Source organism: Dama dama, chromosome 20 (assembly GCF_033118175.1).
Source record: "Dama dama isolate Ldn47 chromosome 20, ASM3311817v1, whole genome shotgun sequence".
Classification (NCBI taxonomy): Eukaryota; Metazoa; Chordata; class Mammalia; order Artiodactyla; family Cervidae; genus Dama; species Dama dama.
The window spans coordinates 56,784,436-56,807,811 of record NC_083700.1 but is presented as its reverse complement, the minus strand read 5'-3'; the positions used below and the strand labels follow the sequence as shown (position 1 = coordinate 56,807,811).

Below are 23,376 nucleotides of genomic sequence, written 5' to 3'. Positions count from 1 at the left end.
GTAAAGAATCCACCTGCAATGCGGAAGACCTAGGTTCAATCCCTGGGTTGGGAAGATCCTCTCGAGAAGGGAACATCTACACTCACTCCAGTATTCTGGCCTGGAGAATTCCATGGACTGTATAGTCCATGAGGACTGTATATAGCCCATGACAGAGGGACTTTCACTTTCACTTTTTCACTATACGCACCACCAAAGGGGTAAGAAAACATCTAAGTCACCCCTCTGCTCCAACCCCTGAACACACCCATTTCCTCACCCCACATAAGGAATCTGAAATTTCTATTGACTAGTTAAGGCCAAGAACCCTGGTTGATATCAGTTCTAACAATTTTTATAAAATATATTAATCCAAATATGATTGTATAAACATTTCATAAGGCACTGCATTTTCCATCGCAGTTAAATTTTTCTAAACTTGCAATTGCCTTAATTTGGTCTTTTCACAGGTTCAGGTAACCTCTTTTGAAATGTGCAATTTCTTATACAAGTGGCAAGATTTTTTTATACAATTTTCTTAGAGGACAATAATTCTATGTTATTCTTGCTAAATAATAACTGAAAAGAGAAAAATTCTGAAAATGTCTTAATACTGTAAAATCCATTAACCTAAGAGGGATCTTTGTTCCTGAAGGAAAATAAATCCTGTGATTACATGTCAAAATTTATCCTTGAGAGCATGAAATCTGCATATTTATTGCATTGTCTTGAATAAATACTATAAGAGGATTACAAAGTATAAAACTTGAATGTTCTATTAATCCTGATTACTTTAAAGTACGTATTACTTTAAAATGTTAAATATCTAGGAAAATTGGTTTCATAAACCATACACTACTAGCCTTACTTGATGCATTTAAAACACAGTGGTGATTTTTAATACCTGTCACAATCTAAAGTGAAAGTGAAGTTGCTCAGTCGTGTCTGACTCTTTGTGACCCCATGGACTGTAGCCTACCATCCTACCATGGACTGTAGCCTACCAGGTTCTACCATCCATGAGATTTTCCAGGCAAGAATACTGGAGTGGGTTGCCATTTCCTTCTCTAGGAGATCTTCCCGACCCAGGGATTGAACCCGGGTCTCCTGCACTGTAGGCAGATGCTTTACTGTCTGAGCCACCAGGGAAATCCAATCTAACGTCCCCACAAATATGTGCAGTTAAAATAAATCATGGTCAGTTTTGGCTATTTTGAAGATGGCTATCAAATTATTAAATTTAAATATAAACTAAGGCTGATATTCAGGTTTATATGATTAAGTTCCCAAGAGATTCAATTAATTGCTTGCAAATTTTAATTAGAGCTTACAAAATCCCTAATATAGGGGTTCATATAATATGTTATTGGCAAATAGTTATAGTCAAAGTTATATTTATACTACTCAGTATGATATTAAAGAGAAATCTTGAGATTAAGACTTCATCTCTCCTAGGGCATTTTACTGAAGGCCCACATTCATATTAGTCAACACTGAAAAACACCCTGTTTTTAATCTTTGGACAGAGATAATTTTTTTGATACAGACATCATTTTCTCAAGTATTTTCTCCTAAGTACACACATTTTAAGAAGTCAATGAAATCAAAGGCTTTCCACTATTTGTCTTCATCTCTCCTCACCCTATTCTCCATCTTTTTTATTTCTTCAAGTATATGTTTATTATTGGCTGAGGCAGGGAAAGAGAAGGATGACACAAGCCACGTGGAAACCCCATCTCCATTCTGTCTTCCGTCAAGTTGTGGAGATAAGGCTGTTAGTAGGATGGCAAGTCCCCTAGAACTTGAGCTCTGTGGAGAAACGAGCTGGGTCTTTACGGCTACACTAGCCTTCCACTAGTCTAAATATCCCTGAAGTCCCCAGACAAAGCTTGGGGGGCTAGAGAATCACAAATTTAAAAACAAAATTCTAATTTCTTTAGAAGGCATTTGTCTTTTTTCTGGTACATACCCAGTAGTTAAAAGCCATTTTTCTGAGACATTTTGTTAAATCAAAAAATTGTTGAGAGTGATGAGAAACTGAGGGAGTCATTATTACTTATTATTAATAATTATTAATTACTTATTATTAATTATCAATACATAATATTAATAAGTATTATTACAGTGCTACAGTAGCACTGTAAAGGGCTTTGCTCACAATTTATTTAGCCTTCACTCCAGCCCTGTGAGGACATACTATGGTTTTCCCTGTTTTGGAGAAGAAAATGAAGCTTAAAGGGGCAAAGCAAGTAATTTGTTTCTAGTCATACAAATTAAAGGGCTTTCCTGGTGGCTCAGATGGTCGAGAATCCGCCTGCAATATGGGAGATCTGGATCAATCCCTGGGTTGGGAAGATCCCTTGGAGAAAGAAATGGCAACCCACTCCAGTATTCTTGCCTGTACAATCTCCATGGACAGAGGAGCCTGACCAGCTACAGTCCATGAGGTCACAAAGAGTCAGACACGGCTAAGCACAGTGTATACAAATCAAAAGGGCTAAAACTTGAATCCAAATCAGTTAGATTCCAAAACCTGTGTCCTTAAGCTCTATCCTATCTTAACCTATATCTGTATGGTAACAGCTATTTGGTTACTTTTGAGTGAGATAATTAATAAGCAGAGTGGTTATTAATGACCCTGAAATATTCATGATGTCACTGGCAACCAAAACCCTAATGCTTACATACACATGTACATGTGTGTGTGTGGATATATATATTTAATTATATTTCCAATCCCATACCTGCTGTCAAGGTAACCAGCCTGGTACATATCCTTCCATCTTTTTTTACTATACTCATACTACTATCTGTCACACTACTAACACACAACTATGTATGCGCATATTTTTTACAGGTTTTCAGGTTAGTTTTTTTCATAAAAATATGAGTCTATCCTATAAACATTATCCTCATAGATCTTTTTCAAGTGAAAATATTAGAGAAGTATGAAACAGGGAAATAAATGATGTTTTATTTCCTCAGTATTTATTTATACATTAAAATAGTCTTCATTTAAGGTAAATTACTCAAATCATAATCTGTACATTGCAGAGGTTTTCATATATTGCCATCATATTTTGACAACAAAGACTAGAATATCAAAGCAGGGTCATGCTTGCCTTTATCACTGGCTATTTATAAATCCAAACATGGTGGGCTCTCAAGGAACCTGGCCATCTGCCACCCTATGACAATCTTGTGGAAGACTCATGCTCTGGAGATGACAGAGATTCCCGATATTACAAGGTTGACTTTAAAAGTTAAAGACCTTCTTTAGTAATGTGCCGAAAATCACGTGACAGTCAAAGCACTCACCTTTGGACCTGGTAGTCCAGGTAACCCAGGATTTCCATGTGGCCCTGGTGTACCCTACAAATAGAAAAAAAAAATTCAGATCATTCTCAGATCTAGATACAAGTGTTTATTACAACATTCAAATAAATATTACATGATTCATTAAAATGGATATGTTATTTTACAAAGCTCATTATCTCTTCTGAGGTCTTGGATATTTCAGTCTTAGAAAAGACACCGATTATAGAGCAGAACTGTGGTTTCTGTTTTTTGCTTCAAAACACTGCTTTGAGGTGTTTACATCCCTTATTTACCACTTCTATCTCCAGCCACATTGTTCAGTGCTACTTCTAAAAGTTGTGCAGAGTAAGCAGCCCCAAAATAACAAAGTGCAACTGTTTTACTCTCCTCTCAACATCCAGTAACCCGTTCTGCACTTAGGTTTTGTTTATGCTATGATGTGTGCCTTAAGACTTACCTCATTTAACATTGCCCCTCCTACACCTGCTCAAATCATGTTCAAGTGTCAACTGCGATACCAGCTTTAAAGCCTGGCTATACCAGCATGAGCTGATTTCTCTTTACTATTCAATCCCACAGAAACTGCTGCATATAAAATTAATTTGCAATTAATTATATGTTGCCTTGGGACAATTCTATTATTTTAATATTTTATTGCTATTTTAACTTCTTCATGACATGTGCTGTTTAGTTCGAGGATTATAAATTCTTTAAAAGGCAGTTGTTTTTAATATTACCAGTGTAGTACTTAGCACATATCAGACTCCCAATGAATATCTGTCAATTTAGGGAATTCCCTGGTGATCCAGTGGTTAGAATCTGGTGCTTTCAGTGCCTGTGGTCCAGTTTTAATCCCTAGTGGTGGAACTGAGATCCCACAAGCCATGCAGCATGGGAAATTTAAGAAAAAAGTGGTATTTATCCATTTGAATTGAATAATTGCTTCTATTTACTAAATACCTACTATATGTAAGTAACTTGTTATTGTTTATTATTATTATTATTATTACTAATCCATATAACAATCCTGCAGGGTGGTTATTTATTCCCCTTTACAAAGGGGTAAACTTAGGTTCATACAACCGGCAAGTAGAACAAGGATTCAACTCCAGGAAGCCTTTCAGGTCTCCAAGGCTTCTATACTCATTTGGGCTTGGAACCCACCTCTGTACCCTTCAGCTATGTAGTGGTTTAGTTGCTAAGTCATGTCCAACTCTTGCAACCATATGGACTGTAGCCTACTAGGCTCCTCTGTCCATAGGATTTCCCAGGCAAGAATACTGGAGTGGGTTTCCATTTCCTCCTCCAGGGGATCTTCCTGACCCAGGGATCGAACCCAGTCTCCTGCACTGCATGAAGATTCTTTACCAACTGAACTATGAGGGAAGATTCTTCCTTCAGTTATACCTCTATCTTAACACAGAAATACTTAATATTTATCTGTTTGTTTCACTTCTGAATTAACAGAGCATTGTGTTTCAGAAGGGGGAGGAGTGATAGCAATGCAAACATGGAAAGTATATCTAGCAAGATGAAAACTAAGGGGAAAAATTAGATTTCATGACCTCTCATTTGTGTAGTCTTCAAAAATAAATTTTTCAATAAAGTAGGTGGGAAAACTTATGAGGATTAACAAATAAGTTGTTGATGTAGATGTGGGACCAATAGGTATAAAGTATTATTCCACAGAGCCCATTAGTGCAAGAGTGAGCAAGGACAACGACTTTAGGAAAAATTAGCATCAGTGAAAGTCTGGAACTTTAAAAAAAAAAAGATAACTTGCTGTTTGTTGCCAAATAAGATAAAATCTAGGGAGAGGAAAGGTTAAAAGTTGTAGAAGAACAGCCTTAGCAGTGGAGAGGGAATGCAATTAATGCAAAGGGGAACTCGGTCCCTCAGAAAGCAAAATCCAGGGTCTCCTGACAGAGGAGGAGGACAGAAATGGTTTGCTGGCTGGAGGAGAGTGGACAAGTTTAGAAAACACTCTTGAGAGGAACGTGGTAGGCCATCAACTATAGCGAAAGAAAACAAATGTTAAACAGCTAGAGCAGAGTAAGCATTCATCTGGAGCCTCATATCAACAAGAGCTTGATGTGAATATGGACCATTTAAATTAGCATTTTAGGGTGAGTTTTACATTAATTTGTTTATATGATAAGCAAAAATTAGGAAAGAAAGTGGATTATACATGGTATTTACATTCGTCTTTATAACATACAATCACAATTCCTTTTCTAGCTCTTCGAAGAATTTCTGCTAGTAAAAGTTCACTTTTTTTTTGAGGTTTGAAAGAAATGAATTCTAACACAGCAATAAACCTTTTGTTGGACCTGTTTAATGTGAAAAAACTACTGCTACCCTTGGGGAAGCTTTTTTCCTCAGGACAATTATTTTTTTAGTTTATAACTCCAATATTTTCCACTATGTAATCCAGGAATGCACTATTTTAAGGCTGCCCACTCTTCATTTCCCAAAGTAAATGATCCCCACCTTGGACTATCAACTAAAGATGAGATCACTTTATAACTAAGAATAATGTTACAAGTAGCACCAAAATAATCACTAATCTACAAATTTGATTATCTTTTTGGGCATGTTCACAGAGAATACTTTGGTTGGGTGTTTACACTCAAATAAATAAGTGGCACATGTTCCCAAGCTTCTCTTGAATTGGCAAAGGCCATGCTAAGTTTGACAATCCAGGCAGATTTCCAGGGGAAATACAGACTGTACAACAGTAGGAAAAGCATACTGGAAAGCTACCAACTCTGACAGCAAGTGAGAAAGGCAGCCCATCCACTTACCCGTGGACCTCTCTTTCCTGATGGACCTGGGATGCCTGCTGGGCCAGGGGGACCCTTGGAAAACAAATGCTGAGATATTAGACATGATAACAGACACATCCTTTCTCGCAAGTCTTGTGAAGATTTCACTGCAGGGCTCTTTTTTGGTCCCCAGTTACTAGCTGATGATAATTTTAAAATAACATGAAACCCCTCACCTTAATCAGCAGAAGTGAGAGTTGAAACTCAAATGTTCTCTTTAATCTGGTCAGATATGGCAGCAGGAAGTCTATGACTTATGGTTACGGCCACTGTATCTGGTTTTTACAGGAACCATAACTAGTAGTTTTGTGGGTAGTTTTTTACCTAAATTTACTTTTACTACTGAAGGAGGAATTCAATTTAGGGTTTGGAGACCAACAACTACAGGTTTTTTGTGTTTTTTTCCAAACACATTTCAAAAGAAGACTTGCCTTGAAAAACTAAAGCACTGACCATTTTATGTTTTTTTGGAAGACTTAAGATCTGTGTAATGTGTTAAACTGTTACTATGAGATCCTTCTAATATGTGAAAGTTGCTCAGTTGCGTCCAACTCTTTCCGAACCTATGGACTATACACAGTGCAAGGAATTCTCCAGGTCAGCATACTGGAGTGGGTAGCCATTCCCTTCTCCATGGATCTTCCCAACCCAGGGATTGAACCTAGGTCTCCTGCATTACAGACGGATTCTTTACCAGCTGAGTTAGTATATTCAGTAATATATCTGCCCTACACAAAATGCAGCATACCAGGAGGACAATAGAGTTAAATGGTTTTGTAAAAACAAAATCAATTTAAGTAAAAACAGTAAAAATGTAAAAACAGATCAATTTTAAGGTATTCTGAGTTCTTTAAATTTCACTTCTGAAATATATCAAATAAGAAATAGGAAACTACTACTTTGCTTCCACATATTATGCCTTATATTATCTTTTTTTACCTTACTTTAAACAATCAACTGGTGGAGGAATAAATATTCATTCAGGATATGATTACTATATATTCATTCATTCATCTGTCTATTCATTTCATTGTTACTGAGCACTCTGCCACCATGGCATTATTCTTGACGTCTCAGAGCACACATACAGCTATGCTTTACATTTATATACAATGTTTTACAAATATTCAATCATTACTGCAGTAAAATACTAGGAACTTTGATATTAAACATGTCAAGGTTAAGATATTAGCCCTACCATTAACAGATAGCATGACCTACTGATCTTCATTGTCATGTAGCATTCTTCTCTTTGAAACTTTCTCCTTTATTGATGTTACAGTGATTTTTCAGTTTTCTGATGTTCTTTGTATATTTCAAACTGTCCATTTTCCTTTTTATTTTGCCTTTTTCTACCCCTTAACAAAAACCTTTCAAGTATTCTTTAATATTAAAAAAGTAATATTTCTCTTTCAACCACATAAAAATAGTATTTCTATTCTCCATCCTGAACTCTTCAAATACTTTGAGAATTACTACTATATCACTGGCTTCCATCAAAACTTGACTTTCACTTATTTAAAAAAAAAATTAAAACTCTTTTCAAATTAGTTCTGGTTCTACTTTTATCCTCAGAACTTAACAGCTGATGATTTTAAGTCCTCTAAAATAAAAACTAAAAATAAAAAACTCAATGCAAAATTAAAATATCTAGTTTGGTTTACTGCCCTATCACGCTACTTTGTGACAAAAGAAACACTACTACATTCACACTGAAAAAGCAATTATTACATTCATATTAGGTAGTGGGGGTGGGGGAAAAAGTATATTTATGCTGTGATTAAAATATTTGAATTAATTAGCAATAAGTAAAAATAAATTTTAACTTGTCTTCACAATTTTTCATTTCCATATCTTTGGGAATAAGTTATTAATAGGCATTTCCTAGAAACCAGGGAAGAAAAGCAATTTTATATGACATGACTTATTTATGAATTATTTCCTATAAGTGAAGTACTAGAAAAGACACTTTAACTTTCAGATTATTAGTTATTAAGAGAAAGTATAATTCAGTTAAAGAGCAATGCTATGGCAATCACCCAATTCAGAATCCAATAATGCTTCAATCATTTACTTGCTGAATGACCCTAGACAAGTCAGATACTCTTGCTAAGACTTAGTTTTCTCATCTTTATAATATTGATGATATTATATAGTGGGCATTAAAGTCATTGTATATAAAATACTTGTAATTATGTCTGATATAGAGCAATTAACCATAAACTATAGAGGAATTTTTTAAAGGTATGCATGGAGCACAAGTAGTTCTCAATGTCAGTTACAATATTATTATTACTAAGGTAATATACTGAAGCAAATGTATCCAATACTTGTAAGAGATAGTAATGTCTGGTCGATCTTGGAAGTCTTGCATATAAACTTCTTTTTATAGTTCACTCACTCATTGATTCATTCACTTACTCAATAAACATTAGTAAGAATCAAAGCCTCCTGGAGCTGACAATGAGATAAAAAGACACCCATTAACAAATAAACACATAATATGAATTTTATTTAGTGATATGAAGAAAAGAACAAGCAACCAAGAGAGATCAACATAGTGCACATAATTTATATTGTGCTATGAGAGAATGTGTCTCTGAGGAAGCTCTCAGTTAGACCTAAAAAATGAAGAGGAATGAGGAAAGAGGAGAAAGTAAAATTTGAAAATAGGAATAAAATGAATGACAGCATGAGTAAAATAAAACAAACAAAAAATACAATCTTATTAAGGAGCTAAAAAAAGCCAACAGTGGAAGCGAGCAAAAGTGGAACAAAGTGATGTTGCAGAGGAAAACAGGGGCCAGATGACTGCATGGGTCATGATAAAGACTTCTAAAATTTATTCCAATTGCTATACTCTCCTGTCACTGAAGAATTTTAAGCAGATAAATGACATCATCTAATTTACATTCTAAAATGGATCACTAGAGAATTTCTATAAAAGATAGCAGAATGAGAACATTTTTAAAACTACCCTCCTTCCCTTAAAAACCCACTGAAAACAACAAAAAATACCAAAAGAAAAAAACTTCTCTGATGAAACAAGGAAACAACCACAACCACAAACCACAAAATATGAAAATTATCTTTCAAATAGTGAGACATTTTGAAATAAGGAAAGATGCCAAAAGATGACTAAAAACAAAAAACCCTCCTCAGACCTCAAACCTGGGACGGGCTACAGATATCTAACAGTATATCAGTCCAGAAGGTTCATTCCAACGATCCTTTAATGACAATAGCTAAGTTCAAGGGAATGGTAAAGCCACAGGGACTATAATTCATGACCCTGCAAAGATCCAGTTCAAACAACCAAGAGTAAGGAAGATAGAGCTGAAAAGAAAGAACCTATCATTTTTATGATCTACAATAAATCTCCTAACCTCAGGAGATTTCTGGTGGAGGGAGGAGGTAAAAGAGAAGAGTATAAATCATCATATCACTTCTCAGACTGATACAGAGGGCTTCATGTGCATGAAAATGAGAGGAGATACATTTCTGGGTAGAGGACAAAATACATATCGAAAGATGGCATTGAAGGCAGCAACTTAAATTTGATGCTGTGTATACTCCACCTTACTCCCTTTTGCCTCTCCCTATACCATTCTCCAAAATCACTGCAGATGGTGACTGCAGCCATGAAATTAAAAGACACTTACTCCTTGGAAGTAAAGTTATGACCAAACTAGATAGCATATTAAAAAGCAGAGACATTACTTTGCCAACAAAGGTCCATCTGGTCAAGGATATGGTTTTTCCAGCGGTCATGTATGGATGTGAGAGTTGGACTGTGAAGAAAGCTGAGTGCCAAAGAATTGATGCTTTTGAACTGTGGTGTTGGAGAAGACTCTTGAGAGTCCCTTGGACTGCAAGGAGATCCAACCAGTCCATCCTAAAGGAGATCAGTCCTGGGTGTTCATTGGAAGGACTGATGCTAAAGCTGAAACTCCAATACTTTGGCCACTCTATGCAAAGAGTTGACTTATTGGAAAAGACCCTGATGCTGGGAGGGATTGGGGGCAGGAGGAGAAGGGGACGACAGAGGATGAGATGGCTGGATAGCATCACCGACTCAATGGGCATGAGTTTGAGTAAGCTCCAGGAGTTGGTGATGGACAGGGAGACCTGGCGTGCTATGATTCATGGGGTCGCAAAGAGTTGGACACGACTGAGCGACTGAAATGAACTGACTGATACCATTCTAAAACACATAGTGGCCCAAATACAGTTGTCTCTATTTTAAAAATGAGCAATAACCAGAAAGAAACCAGCAAGGGACCTATACATTTTGAGGGGAGGGGGGAAGTGTGAGGACAGAAACATAAATTAAAAGTAGATGAAAATTTTTTTTACCAGAAAAGGATTACTCCATGCAGAGAAAGAATTGCATATAGTTCATTATAAATCCAAAGAATTTCAAGATGCTGTTTTTCTACAAAAAGAGCTCAAAGAAGAGTCATAAAAAACAAAAATAACAACTAAGGTAATGAAATGTGAGCCAAAAGAGCTTAAAGATTGAAAAAGCAAAAAAGGAAAGAATTATAGACTAAATCCACATCAGAAGCAATAACAGCTGACCACAATTGAAAAAATCAGTTAAGGAATATGGATGCAGTTAACTGAATTTACATAAAATAAAATGGAAAAAGGCAAACACATGGACATCATTGTAGAGAAGATAATAAATACTATCATCACAAAGGACTTTTAACACATGTATACTGGTGTGCCTGAAGAATATAGAAAAATGGATAAGAAAAATACCTGACAATACAAGGAGAGATGTTTCTTTAATAAGTAAAAAGAAAAAAAACAAAACTTCAGATCAAAAGAGTACCAGAAAAAACTGACACCGAACCTAATAGTTTTAGTGAAATGAACTTCAAAGATATCAAAAGAACAAGGGTATATAGATGAAAACCAGGCACCAGCAAGTAGGAAGGATCAGGCTGTCCTCAGGCTTAATCCACTTCAAGAAGCAGTGCAAAATCTCTACAAAGTTCATCATTTCATCACCATTTACTCTCTCATACACTTTATAAAATTTACCTTTAGACTTCTACACTATGCTGAAATCATTATCAAAGTTCAATAACAACTTTCCCACCAGAAGATCCAAAGGATTTCCTCTACTTTTTCTCAGTCTTTAGCTTTCAGCACCACTGATCAATTTCTTTTCAAAACTCTCATCTTTGGCTTTCATGATACTATATTATGGGCTTCCCTGGTGGCTCAGGCAGTAAAGAATCTGCCTGCAATGCAGGAGACCTGGGTTTGATCCCGACCCTGGGTAGGGAAGATCCCCTGGACAAAAGAATGGCTCCCACACCACTATTCTTGCCTGGAGAATTCCATGGACAGAGGAGCCTGGCAGGCTACCATGGAGTTACAAAGAGTCAGACACGACTGAGTGACTAACACTAACTATATTGTTCTGTCCCATCTGTCTATCCTGTCATATTTCTGCTTTGTTTTTCCTTCTATAACCACAAAGCAAACATTCCTTACAATTTGGCCCTTGACTCTATGCCAAGTCCTTTCCTTGCCAATTTCTTGACTCTATAATACTGATGGGAAAACTCCCATCATCTATACCCCCTACGTTGACTTCTCTTTTCACTTCACCTTCTTCAACTCTTTCAACAGCTTACTGATTTGCCAACAGCACCTTAAATGTTTTAACTTGGTTTCTTCTCCTAAAATCGACTTCCTGTTTTAATTATTGGTTTTTATATTGGTATCACCAGTTTCTCAACCCACAGGCTTAAAACCTTAGAGCCACCTTGATTCTCTTTCTTTTCATTTGGTCCCTAAGTCCAATTAATTTCCTAGTTCTCCCAAACCTTCCTTTAAGATATCTCTTGAATGCTACTTTTCTTTTGCATTTTCACTGCTGTCATCCTAGATAATGTCCTAGTTTTGTAACATCCAGATGATAGCAGGAATTTCCTGTCTGTTATGGGCACTGCCACCAGACTGACTTCCCTATTCATACCTCTGCTACATACCTCTTAGAAACCTACAAAATTCCCCACTGAGAACAAGATAAAGTCAGAACTATCAGTTTGAAAATTGAGACCTCTACAACCTGTATAGGTCTACCTTGGCCTTACATTTATCTACCATTATTCAGCTTCATATTGTGAAAGAGTTTGACTTTTAGAGGCAGAAAACCTTCCTCTAGGGTCAAAATCCTCGGTCTATCATTTATTGGCATGTGGTTATGAACAAGCAAACAAATTACTCTGGGCTTCAGTTTCTCCACCTGAAAAATGAGGGTAATAATACCAAACGTACCAAGTTTTTCTAAGATAACGAACATAAGGGGCATGGCAGAGTTCCTGCCCCAGGTAAAAATCTCAATAAATGATAGCAATTTTGCTGTTTTTCCTACATAAAAGATACAACAGTTTCTTTCACCTATCAAAATCATATCCATTCTTTGAGGTCTAGGTTCTAAGTTTGCCCACAAGAACCTATCCTGAACAGCTCAGCCTTAAGGAATCTTTCAAAGAGTTCTCCTCAAAAATTTTCTTCTTACCTTTGAAAATGTGTACTCCACATGTTTAGTTTGCATCTCTCAGGGGCATGTATCTTACTTGACCACAAGGCAAGGTTATAAATGTGCTTCTGTATCACTATTACCCAATGTAACCTCCTTCTGAGCAGTGACTCTGTTTTACACAATTTATGTTTCTGCTTTGCCCATAGGAGAGACTAAGGAAGTATCTGTGGAGTATTATTGCTTCACCTACCAACCAATGCTGAAATAACTGTTTCTGGATTTAGAGCAGGGATTAATACTCATCTGTGACATTTTTTGAAGAAACTAAACAACTTCCTTAACTGTTAAATATGACCTGCCTTGTGGCTCAATTTTACTACTAGTATTTTGATAACTGTCATAGCTGAAAAGTTATTTCTCTATAATATATTCTTCTGATTTTATTAAATGCTTTAAACATTCACCTTAAGCATTGCTCAATACCTATCAAGTTACTTTGAGTAATAACCATGAAGGAAACACAAACTAAGCAAGTGGCATCATCTCTTGTTCTATGGTTTCTGGAACTAAACAAATGTCTCAAATTTTACTTCCATCAAATCAAGAAATACCTTATGATATATTTTATCCTGCTTGCAATTTAAAAAAAGATTTCTAAAGATATATAAGTTGATTGTTTAAAGGTATTTAAAATATGAAAGGCAAAAACATGTTTCTAATGTGATTTTAAATAGCTTTAAATGAGTCTTAAATGATTTAAAAATCATCCATCTGTAATTGCACCAATGTGACAAAAGAATTTCAGAGCTAAAATCATCAATCTATTATCTCATAGCTTTGTTAATGAATTACTAAGGAAATGACTTGGCTTTTTTCCTACTGAATGGACTGATGGACTGCTGAGTGGCTATTTTTGCATGAGGTAGATGGAACTTCTATTAACTTATAAGTGTAAATTGGTCATATCATGGAAGATATAATGAAATATGTTACTCTTTATAATCCCAAGTGAAATATTTTAATTTCTATAATATAAGGGTTTAGTTTTCCCCAATGACTCATTATTAAATTATCTCTAAAAGGTAATATTCTTTTAATTCATATGATATTACTTTGCTGAAAATACATTTAATAATGTATTCAAAGTATTGTTATTTAGTCTACCATAACTTTAATATTCTCTCTTAACATGACTAAGCCTACAGTTTTTTAATAAAATAGAGTGCTGATCTGTATTTAGCAACTCAATTCCTGATTGAATTTCAACTGAACAAGAAAAACATAGCTTACTCACCACTTTACCAGAATTAAGTAACCTTCTGAGCTAGCCAATAGTTTTAAAAAAGTACATTTGAGCCAGAGTAGCATTCTGGTTGGATATATTAGAGCAACCATGAATCCACGCACAGTAAGCCAGGCTACATGCCTAAGACAGATCCGTTCTATATTGTTCAGCCTAGAGAATTCTTTTTGAAATGTATGGTAAATTAGTGCATGAAGACATATTTTAAAAATAATAACTTACGGGAGGTCCAGTGTCCCCTTTTGGCCCTCTTAGATTCTCCGTTTCGAGCACTGTATTAAGATCCTCATAATAATAATAATCATAAAGCTCAGTTTCATAGCTATTTTCGATGGGATAAGTAGCATCAGGATCAAATTCACCTTCCTTCCTTAGATCAAGGTGATTATCCACAGATGGCTCATCTGTCACTCTGTATAAGGTTGTGTTTAAAATCTGCTGCAGTTCTATAAGTTCATTAGTATGCAGATTTGCTGTGATAGCCTTCTTGAGATTCTTAACTGCATCTTGTTTTATATGTGGAAGACTAGATGATATCTTCTTAAGTGGTGACAGACCAGTTACTTTATCATTATGTTGTGTGATATTGTCCGAGACATTTAGAAGAGAAATAAATGTATCCTTGTTTTTTTTCCTTGGCTCATTGAGGCTATGATGGGACATTGGCAGGCTTAAATTTGCCTGAGTAAGTTGCTCAATGATCAACTCTTTGGTCTGAATCACATGGTTCACAAGATCCATAGCAGAGACATTCCCTGAATGAAGAGAAGTTAGCCGAGATCTTGATATCTGGTGTTTTTGTTGTTTATTCACTGCCACAGAATCATTATTTGTGAAATCTAGAACACTTTTGTTTTCAGTAAGTGTGTCCTGCAACAGTACTTTTTCACCCAATCTTTTGGGCAGGAGAGAGTTTTCCGGTATCTTAGTTGATACAATAGTTGTATGAGGAAGACTTGTCTCAGGGCGACACTGCTGTTTCACATATCTGCAATAGTTTGCAGATGCTTCTGCAGAAGGAATAATATCCAACTGACATACTACTCCTTCAAAATGGACAGAATTATTATTCATACTTCCCAAGGTAAACACACTGTTAGAATCAAAGGTATGAACTTCCGAAAGAGTCTCTCTGCTAAAATATTTCTTTCCACATTCAACAAACATTGAGACATTTTGATTGCTAACTGCAATGGCAAATGAGTGCCATCGCTCATCGTGAACGCTGTAGTTGAAAAAGACAGACTGCTTTCCTCCAAGGTATACCACTAATTTTTTAGGTAATAACTGTACTCCTAATTGCAGTCTATTTTTACTTCTAATGCTGAAGAGAAATGCATTGTTTACTCTATAGGACTGTAACCCAATTAATATTGTAAATGGCTGTTCTAAATTGACTGGTAAAATTTTCACAAGAGGTGATTCAATACAGGAATCGTTTGTTAAAATGACACCAAATTCTGTTACATGGACCCCCTGAGGTAATGGTATAGATGATGGTGGTATGGCGGTCACTGATGAAGAGTGTCTTACATCTTTGCCTCCAAGGCCTAGTTGATGAAGAATATCTATGCCTGGAAATTAAAAAGAGAGAGAAAGAATCTTACTCTTAGGCATTCATGTGTTCATATAAATGTTTGAGTATGAGAAAACCTTCCTTGTAGGTATCAATAGTAATCCCTAAAATAAACATGCTCTATCAATAACTAATGTCTAGATAATGAGAGGTATGGAAAGGGAGAGTAAAATGTTATTCTTTATTATCTAAAACACACACACCCCAATATCCCTATGACCAAAATTTAATAAATGTTCTTTCATTCTTTAAATTAGGAAACTTATTTGTTATTCCAATGAATGTACATGTTCAAAGATTCCCAGATGGTCATTTACTTCTTTAATTTAGAATTTAAAATTTTATGACTTCTTTGATAAAGAGAAACTGGAGACATACTTACAAAAAGAAATTTTAAGTTTGGAAACCATTTTATAAATTAAGTTCACACACCCATTTAAACTATAATTTTTCAGGCTGTTTTCTCTTTAGCCTTCCAATAATTTGCAAGTTACATAAGAGCCCTCCCTATGCCTAATTCCTTAAGTGTGTGCTACACATAAAGTACCCAGTACCCTGAAAACTTCTGGACAAGACAACTGAAATTCTTACGGCTGCTGATCACTGTATATTTTTCTCTCCCTTCCATATTTCTCTCTCTTCCATTTTGTTTGGGTCCTCCATAGTAATTCTTAATCCAAATAATTTATAGACTTTCTTAATAATTTTTATTAAAATATAGGTTTTATATATATTTTATAATTATGATTTTTCTAGTTTTCATTGTAATATTATTGATAGTATACTGCTTATCTCCCTTACCCAATTATAAACTCTTGAAAGACGGATTCTATGTCTGCTTAGAATATCTATTATACCTATTATATTATCTATTATACCTCTCTTCAAACTTTTCTATAATTTCTGAATGAATGAATTTGCCCCACCCAAATCTGAACAGATGAAACATGTACCCCTAGAGTCCAACAAAATTATATACCATTTGTAAAAAATAATAAACCTTCTCAAAGATACAGAACAGCTTAAATAGTCATGATCTTTATTATTCTTTAGGTGATAAATTTCCCAGTTGTATCACTGTACATTAAAGAACAATTCATTTACAACTATAAGTGAGGAAAAATTAAGATTTTTGAAAATTAGCCAGCAAGATTACACATCATCTTAGTTATCCTTTCATAAGAGATTAGTAGATATTTGATAACTCATGTTTATTACAAACTGGAAATACTGTGACAGATGTCCACCAAAATATTCCTAACAGCAATTATAAATTATATGCATCTCCAGGAATTTGGGGAAATACTTTAAAGAGGCCCCATAAAAACATGCAAAAAAAATGTTGATGTCTCATGTTTTAAAATGATTCATAAAAGATTTTAATTTTATTCCATAGTATGGGTATTTGCTTTAATATAAGACATGTACTGCCAGCTAGATCATTCCCAGTCTTCAGGGAAAATTTACACTTCTGAAACATAACGTAAGGGCTTATCTGTGACTTTGGGTATTCTCAATGCTAACTGCCTCTAAGGGTATTCTCAATTCAAGAAATAAACTATGGAAGAAACACTGCTAATATGAAAATCACAATGTTTAAAGTATATATAATAATAGAGTGTGTGAAAGTTATCATTCTATGATGCCAGATCAGCTACTTTTACACAAACAAAAAGTCCGAATTATGTGGTATGATATCTAGGGCTGCTGCTTGCCAGAGAAAACCAATCTTTGTATTTAACCCCTGCTATCTACTACCTCAAATTTTTGACTCTATTAGAATGAAATACTAGAGAAAGTATTATTTTAAAACTTCAGTATACATCTTTTCAATATTTATATAAATATTCACATAGTATAAATGCTTCCTTCAATTCTAATATACATATACATATATATTTCCTTCAATTCTGAGTTTTTATGACAAATAGGCTTTGTAAAAATCAAATGTTTTAAGCATTTACTACTCAAAAAAATTTAATTTTTGAACCATCCTTGCATTCCTAAAATAAAACCTACTTGATCATTGTATTTTATTCTTTTAATACCTTACTGATCGTTGAGTATTTTATATATAGACACTGCATTAATTAAGACTGGTCTGTGGTTTTTCCATTATTATACTATCTTTATACGACTATAATGTAAGACTTTATTTTTTATGTCCTAGAACAGCTTAAATTCCTTTAAATTTCTTTCTCAAAAGTTTAATAACACTCAGTTGTAAATAAAGGTTATCATGTTGGCCCTTTCACTGATAGCTCTTCATTCATCCTAATTTCTTTCATGTCAGTTAATTTACTCAAAATTTAAACTACCTCTTGAATCAATTTTTAAAATTTATATTTTTAGTAAATAACTTCCTTTTAGTCTCCAAATGTATTTTTCAGAAATCATCATAATATTCCCTTGAAATTATTTTTGTTTCCCTATTTCAGATTCTCTCTTAAAATTTCCAATTTTGAATACTTTGGTCTATTTGTTCTTAAGGGTAACTTGCTTATTTCAAAAGTAGAGCCTTGGATTTGTTTATCCTATTATTTTTTGTCTGCTTTCTATATCATTTTCTGCATCTATCTTTATTATTTTTTCTTATTTTCATTTGACTTCTTTTTCTAGTTTCTAGAGATGATTACTTATTCATAGTACTTAAGTAGTACATTTTCTAAATACTTCCTTAGCTGTACCCCATAAATTTGATGTATTATTTTCATTTTGTGATTTTTCACTTTTGCAGTTTTCTAGAAAGTATGCAATTTTTACTTGTATTTTTCCCATTGACCCAAATGATTTAAGAAGAAATGCAAAATTTTGCAGTTAGGTTTTGTTTTCTGATTTTCTTAGTAAAACCTAACAGCATTGTGACGAGAAAATGGTGTCTAAGTTTCACTTTTTGTTTTTGAAATTTAGCCTAACAAAAGGTTAATTTTTTAGTGTTTGATCAGTACTTACAACGGTTTTCAGGGTACAGAATTTAAAACCAGTTGGCTGAGCCTCATTGTTTATTTTATATCCTTTATACCCTCATTTTTATACAATTAATCTATCATGGAGTAAGAAATTAACAAAGTCTCATCACTATTTTATCTTTTTGGCTTTTTATCTCATGTGGCCTTAACTTTATGAATATTAATGTTATGGTTGTTATGCAGAGATAGTCATAATATTCATATATTTATTGGGTATCACACCTTTTCAAATGATAAGGAGTATGCCTATGTCTATTTTGTTTATGACCTCTACCTTATCTGGTATGAAGTCCCTCTGCCCTCACATTTTGTTTGCATTATCTGATAACCTTTGCGTATAATTTTATTTTTACTTACTTTGAAGTGCTCTCTTAAGTGGAAGGAGTTTGTTTTGTGTCTGAAAATTTTTTCTTTGAATATAAAATTAAATCTATTTACCTTCATTGATGTGATAGTTTGCTTAATCTGTCATATTTTGCTTTCCCATTTTAATTTTTAAAGTCACTATGTGTTTCCTTTGCTATTTCATGCAGTTCTTTTGAGATAAGAAAGGTTTCTCTCTTTATTCTAAAGTTTACTTCTAAAGTTATAAGTGTATACAATGTCCCTAGTCCACTTTAGACATAGCTATTAATTTTACTGACGAATGTTTTCTTTTTTCTCCTTTTTGCCCCCTTTCCTTTACCACCTAATATTAGTCAATAGGATTATCTTCTTAGGATTTACCTTTTCATTAAGTACTATCCTTACAGTGTTTTTTATTTAATTTATCTGCTTCAGATAATACTTAATACATAGCTTCTGATGAAACAATCAGCAAGCTTAATCTACTTCCTGGAGTTTTTTCCTCTTTTTCTTCCCATTTTTTGGTGGTTGTACCAGTTCTATATTGCCAGTTCATATGCTATTCATATTGTTTCATTCCCATATTTTATTCCATTAAATGGAACCAGTCTTTTGTAGTCATTTCTCTTTGCTGAAGTTTATGCTCTATTAGTTTCCTTAAGAAGGGTTCATGAGAACCTTTCCTGACTTTTTTAAATGGTAAAAGGAGTACGTCAAGGCTGTATATTGTCACCCTGCTTATTTAACTTCTATGCAGAGAACATCATGAGAGACGCTGGGCTGGAAGAAGCACAAGCTGGAATCAAGATTGCTGGGAGAAATATCAATAATCTTAGATATGCAGGTGACAACACCCTTATGGCAGAAAGTGAAGAGGAACTAAAAAGCCTCTTGATGAAAGTGAAAGAGGAGAGTGAAAAAGTTGGCTTAAGGCTCAACATTCAGAAAACTAAGATCATGGCATCTGGTCCCATCACTTCATGGGAAATAGATGGGGAGACAGTGGAAACAGTGTCAGACTTTATTTTTGTGGGCTCCAAAATCACTGCAGATGGTGACTGCAGCCATGAAATTAAAAGACACTTACTCCTTGGAAGGAAAGTTATGACCAACCTAGATAGCATATTAAAAAGCAAAGACATTACTTTGCCAACAAAGGTCTGTCTTTGTCAAGGCTATGGTTTTTCCAGTGGTCATGTATGGATGTGAGCGTTGGACTGTGAAGAAAGCTGAGTGCAGAAGAATTGATGCTTTTGAGCTACGGTGTTGGAGAAGGCTCTTGAGAGTCCCTTGGACTGCAAGGAGATCCAACCAGTCCATCCTAAAGGAGATCAGTCCTGGGTGTTCATTGGAAGGACTGATGCTGAAGCTGAAGTTCCAATACTTTGGCCACTTCATGCGAAGAGTTGACTCATTGGAAAAGATCCTGATGCTGGGAGGGATTGGGGGCAGGAGGAGAAGGGGACGACAGAGGATGAGATGGCTGGATGGCATCACCGACTCGATGGGCATGAGTTTGAGTCAACTCCGAGAGTTGGTGATGGACAGGGAGGCCTGGCGTGCTGCGATTCATGGGGTCGCAAAGAGTCGGACATGACTGAGTGACTTAACTGAACTGACTGAAGTGATTCAATTTTTTTTTTTTTTAACCAGCATACCCCAAAGATGTGTTATGTTCTTTATCTTCAAAAAGTACAGTGACTTTTTATTAGGATATGGCTTCATACTGATCATTCTGGATAACTGTTTCTGGCACACAGTATGCCCATTTGTTGTAGAGGTTCTTTTCCCTGTTTTTGCTTTTTATTTTACTGCTAAGTTCTCGTGAATCTTAAACTCTCTTGAGTGTTTGTTTAATTTTATAGTTTCGATTTTCTCCTTCAAAAATTCCTATTATAAATATGCTGAATCACCATTGCTGTCCTCTATGTCGTTTCTCTGTAAATGTTATCTTCAGTTCCATTTGTTTGATTTTCTCATATTTTGTGCTTCCTATAATGTCTAATCTCTTCATGTTCCAATTTCATTTTGATTTGTAAAGGGTTTTTTCCCTTACTACTTCTTTTGAGTTCTACAAGCTCACAGTTCATATCCTTTTAATATCTTAGTCTCTTCCTTTTCCTGAGCGCTTCTATTTCTACTTTATGATCTTCCTCCCATAGAAGGGATTGTTTTTCTGTATGTACATTCTCATTTTTGCTGTTTTCCCCTACATTTTAGCTTGTTGTGTTTTTCTATTTTCGTTTCTTATGGTTTCACATCCAAGCAATTTTTAGAAGGATGCTGGGAGAAAGTGGAGAGCCATTCCTGCCAAATCTCAAAAGCAGAGGTTTTGTTTCAGCATTACTGGAATTTCCTTCTCAAATGGCTCCTTGATACCGCCCCACCTTCTCTGAACCAAAGCTAGTCCAGGAGGACTACACCCAGCCCTGCGCACAACTCCTCTCTCCTTCCCTGTAGTCACTCACACTGGCATACACTTCAGAATGAATCCTTCACCTCAGGAAGTAGAGTTTTTACATTTTTTTTGAGATCTGTCCCCACTGAGCCATTTAGCTATTACCTGTGCTTTCATGTACTTCCCTCTGGGCAGCTTTGGTTCTCCCCAGATCCTGTGGCACTTTAGATACAACGGGGCTTCCTTGGCGGCTCAGAAGGTACAGAATCTGCCTGCAATGCAGGAGACCCAGGTTTGATGCCTGGGTTAGGAAGATCCCCTGGAGAAAAGAATGGCTACCCACTCCAGAATTCTTGCCTGGAGAACTCCATGGACAGAGGAGTCTGGCGGGCTACAGTCCACAGGGTTGCAAAGAGTTGGACATGACTGAGCAACTAACACTTTCACTTTTCAAAGGTTAAGTACTTCAAGGTGTGATCCTCATTTTCTGGAAGTTGGCTTTTGCTGTTACTTTCTGAAATCTTTCTATTGATTTTACTCCACAGAGCATTGGCTTTTCTCAGCAGAACTGGGGAGTTTGAAGATTATGTCAGTACCTAATTTTATTGGAAATGCAGTTTTCAGGTTCATTGACTATTTCAATTAACTTTCATTTGTATGATATCCAGAAACAGAAAAAAGAAAGTATCTTATAGTTTTAAGTTTATACTAAAGTCAATACTCATCTCATAGATGAAGAATATAAGGTCCAGAGAGATTAAGTAACTTGGTCAAGGACACACAGTTGATAAAAGGTAGAAATGAATTTGAGCACAATCAGACTGACTTCAAAGTCTACCATCTTCAACGTCTACCTTCCACAGTGCCTTCTAGCCACTGTGTTCTCCACACCACCTCATTGCCCTTGGAAAGCCACACTAATCATGGCAGGATTATTTCCCCCAACAGAAAACTCAAGAGTGGAGAACAGTCTCCAGGTAGCCACCAGAGTTGGTATATGATGTAAACTCTAATTATTATTCTAGTTTTAACCGTTCTCATCTCACCGTGAAAGTTTAGCAAATGTTTTGAGTAGATGTCTGAAGAGAGCATATAGAAATATCTCAGATATTGCAGGCTCTGTTACAAACTACCACAATAAAGTCAATATTGGAATAAAGTGAGTTACACAAATTGCTTGGTTTCCCAGTGCATAATAATTTATGTTTATACTATACTGTAGTCTATTTAGTATGCAACAGCATTATGTCTAAAAAATAATGTACATACTTTAATTAAAAACTACTTTATTGCTAAAAGTGCTAACCACCATCTGAGCCTTCAGCGAGTTAGAATCTTTTTGCAATAGTACCAGAAACACTGATAAAAAATATAAAAATGAAAAAGTTTGAAATATGCGAGAATTACCCAAATGGGACACAGAGGCATAAAGTGAACAAATGCTGCTGGAAAAACAGCACTGGACAGACATGATTAAAATAAGGTTGCCACAAATGTCCACCTTGTAAAATACACAATATCTGAGAAATGTGATAAAGCCAAGTGTAATAAAATGAGGCACGCTTGCAGAGAATTGTTAAGGATAAAAAGTCACAGACAAGAGGGGTGGAGAGAACAGGAGGAAAAAGAAAAAGATTTCTATCATAGGACAGACTTTTTACATTAATTTAAGCCTAGCCCTAGATACCACCAAATTGCAATTTTAAATTTAGATAATTGGTACTGATGAATAGAGCAAGAAAAATCTCAGTTGTCTATAAGTTACTTGTTTCATGAGTAACTCTAACCAGGAAATCAATCGAGTTTGTGTCACTTAGGAAACTAGTTACCACTTAAAGAATACTTATTATCAATCAGGCACTTCATTAGATGGTGTACATTTTTTAAAGACTAAGAATAGCAGCATTAATTAAATTGTTTCTATGTACCAAGAACTATGTTAAGAATTTTACTATATTAAGCCAGGTAATTCCTGTAACATAATGAAGTATGTGCTATTGTTAATCCATCTGAGAGCTATAAAAACAAGTCACAGAGAATTTAAATAATTTTCCCAAGGTCATCCAACTAGGAAGTTCAGAGGCAGAAATTGAATGCAAGCAGTCCCCTGGAGCCAATCTTTTAGCATGACAACTTTCAGGAATGCGTATGTGGT

General features: G+C 35.2%; 1 protein-coding gene across 1 annotated transcript in view; it reads right to left on the bottom strand.

Annotated features, from left to right (window-relative positions):
• COL24A1 (collagen type XXIV alpha 1 chain) overlaps positions 1 to 23,376 on the bottom strand; it is a 368,161-nt gene that overhangs the window by 320,463 nt on the left and 24,322 nt on the right. Inside the window, exons 4-6 of the mRNA XM_061121489.1 lie at positions 14,156 to 15,507; positions 6,102 to 6,155; positions 3,298 to 3,351 (exon numbers count right to left, since the gene is read on the bottom strand). Coding sequence (XP_060977472.1) covers positions 3,298 to 3,351; positions 6,102 to 6,155; positions 14,156 to 15,507 — 1,460 coding nt within the window. The remainder of the gene's footprint in view (positions 1 to 3,297; positions 3,352 to 6,101; positions 6,156 to 14,155; positions 15,508 to 23,376) is intronic.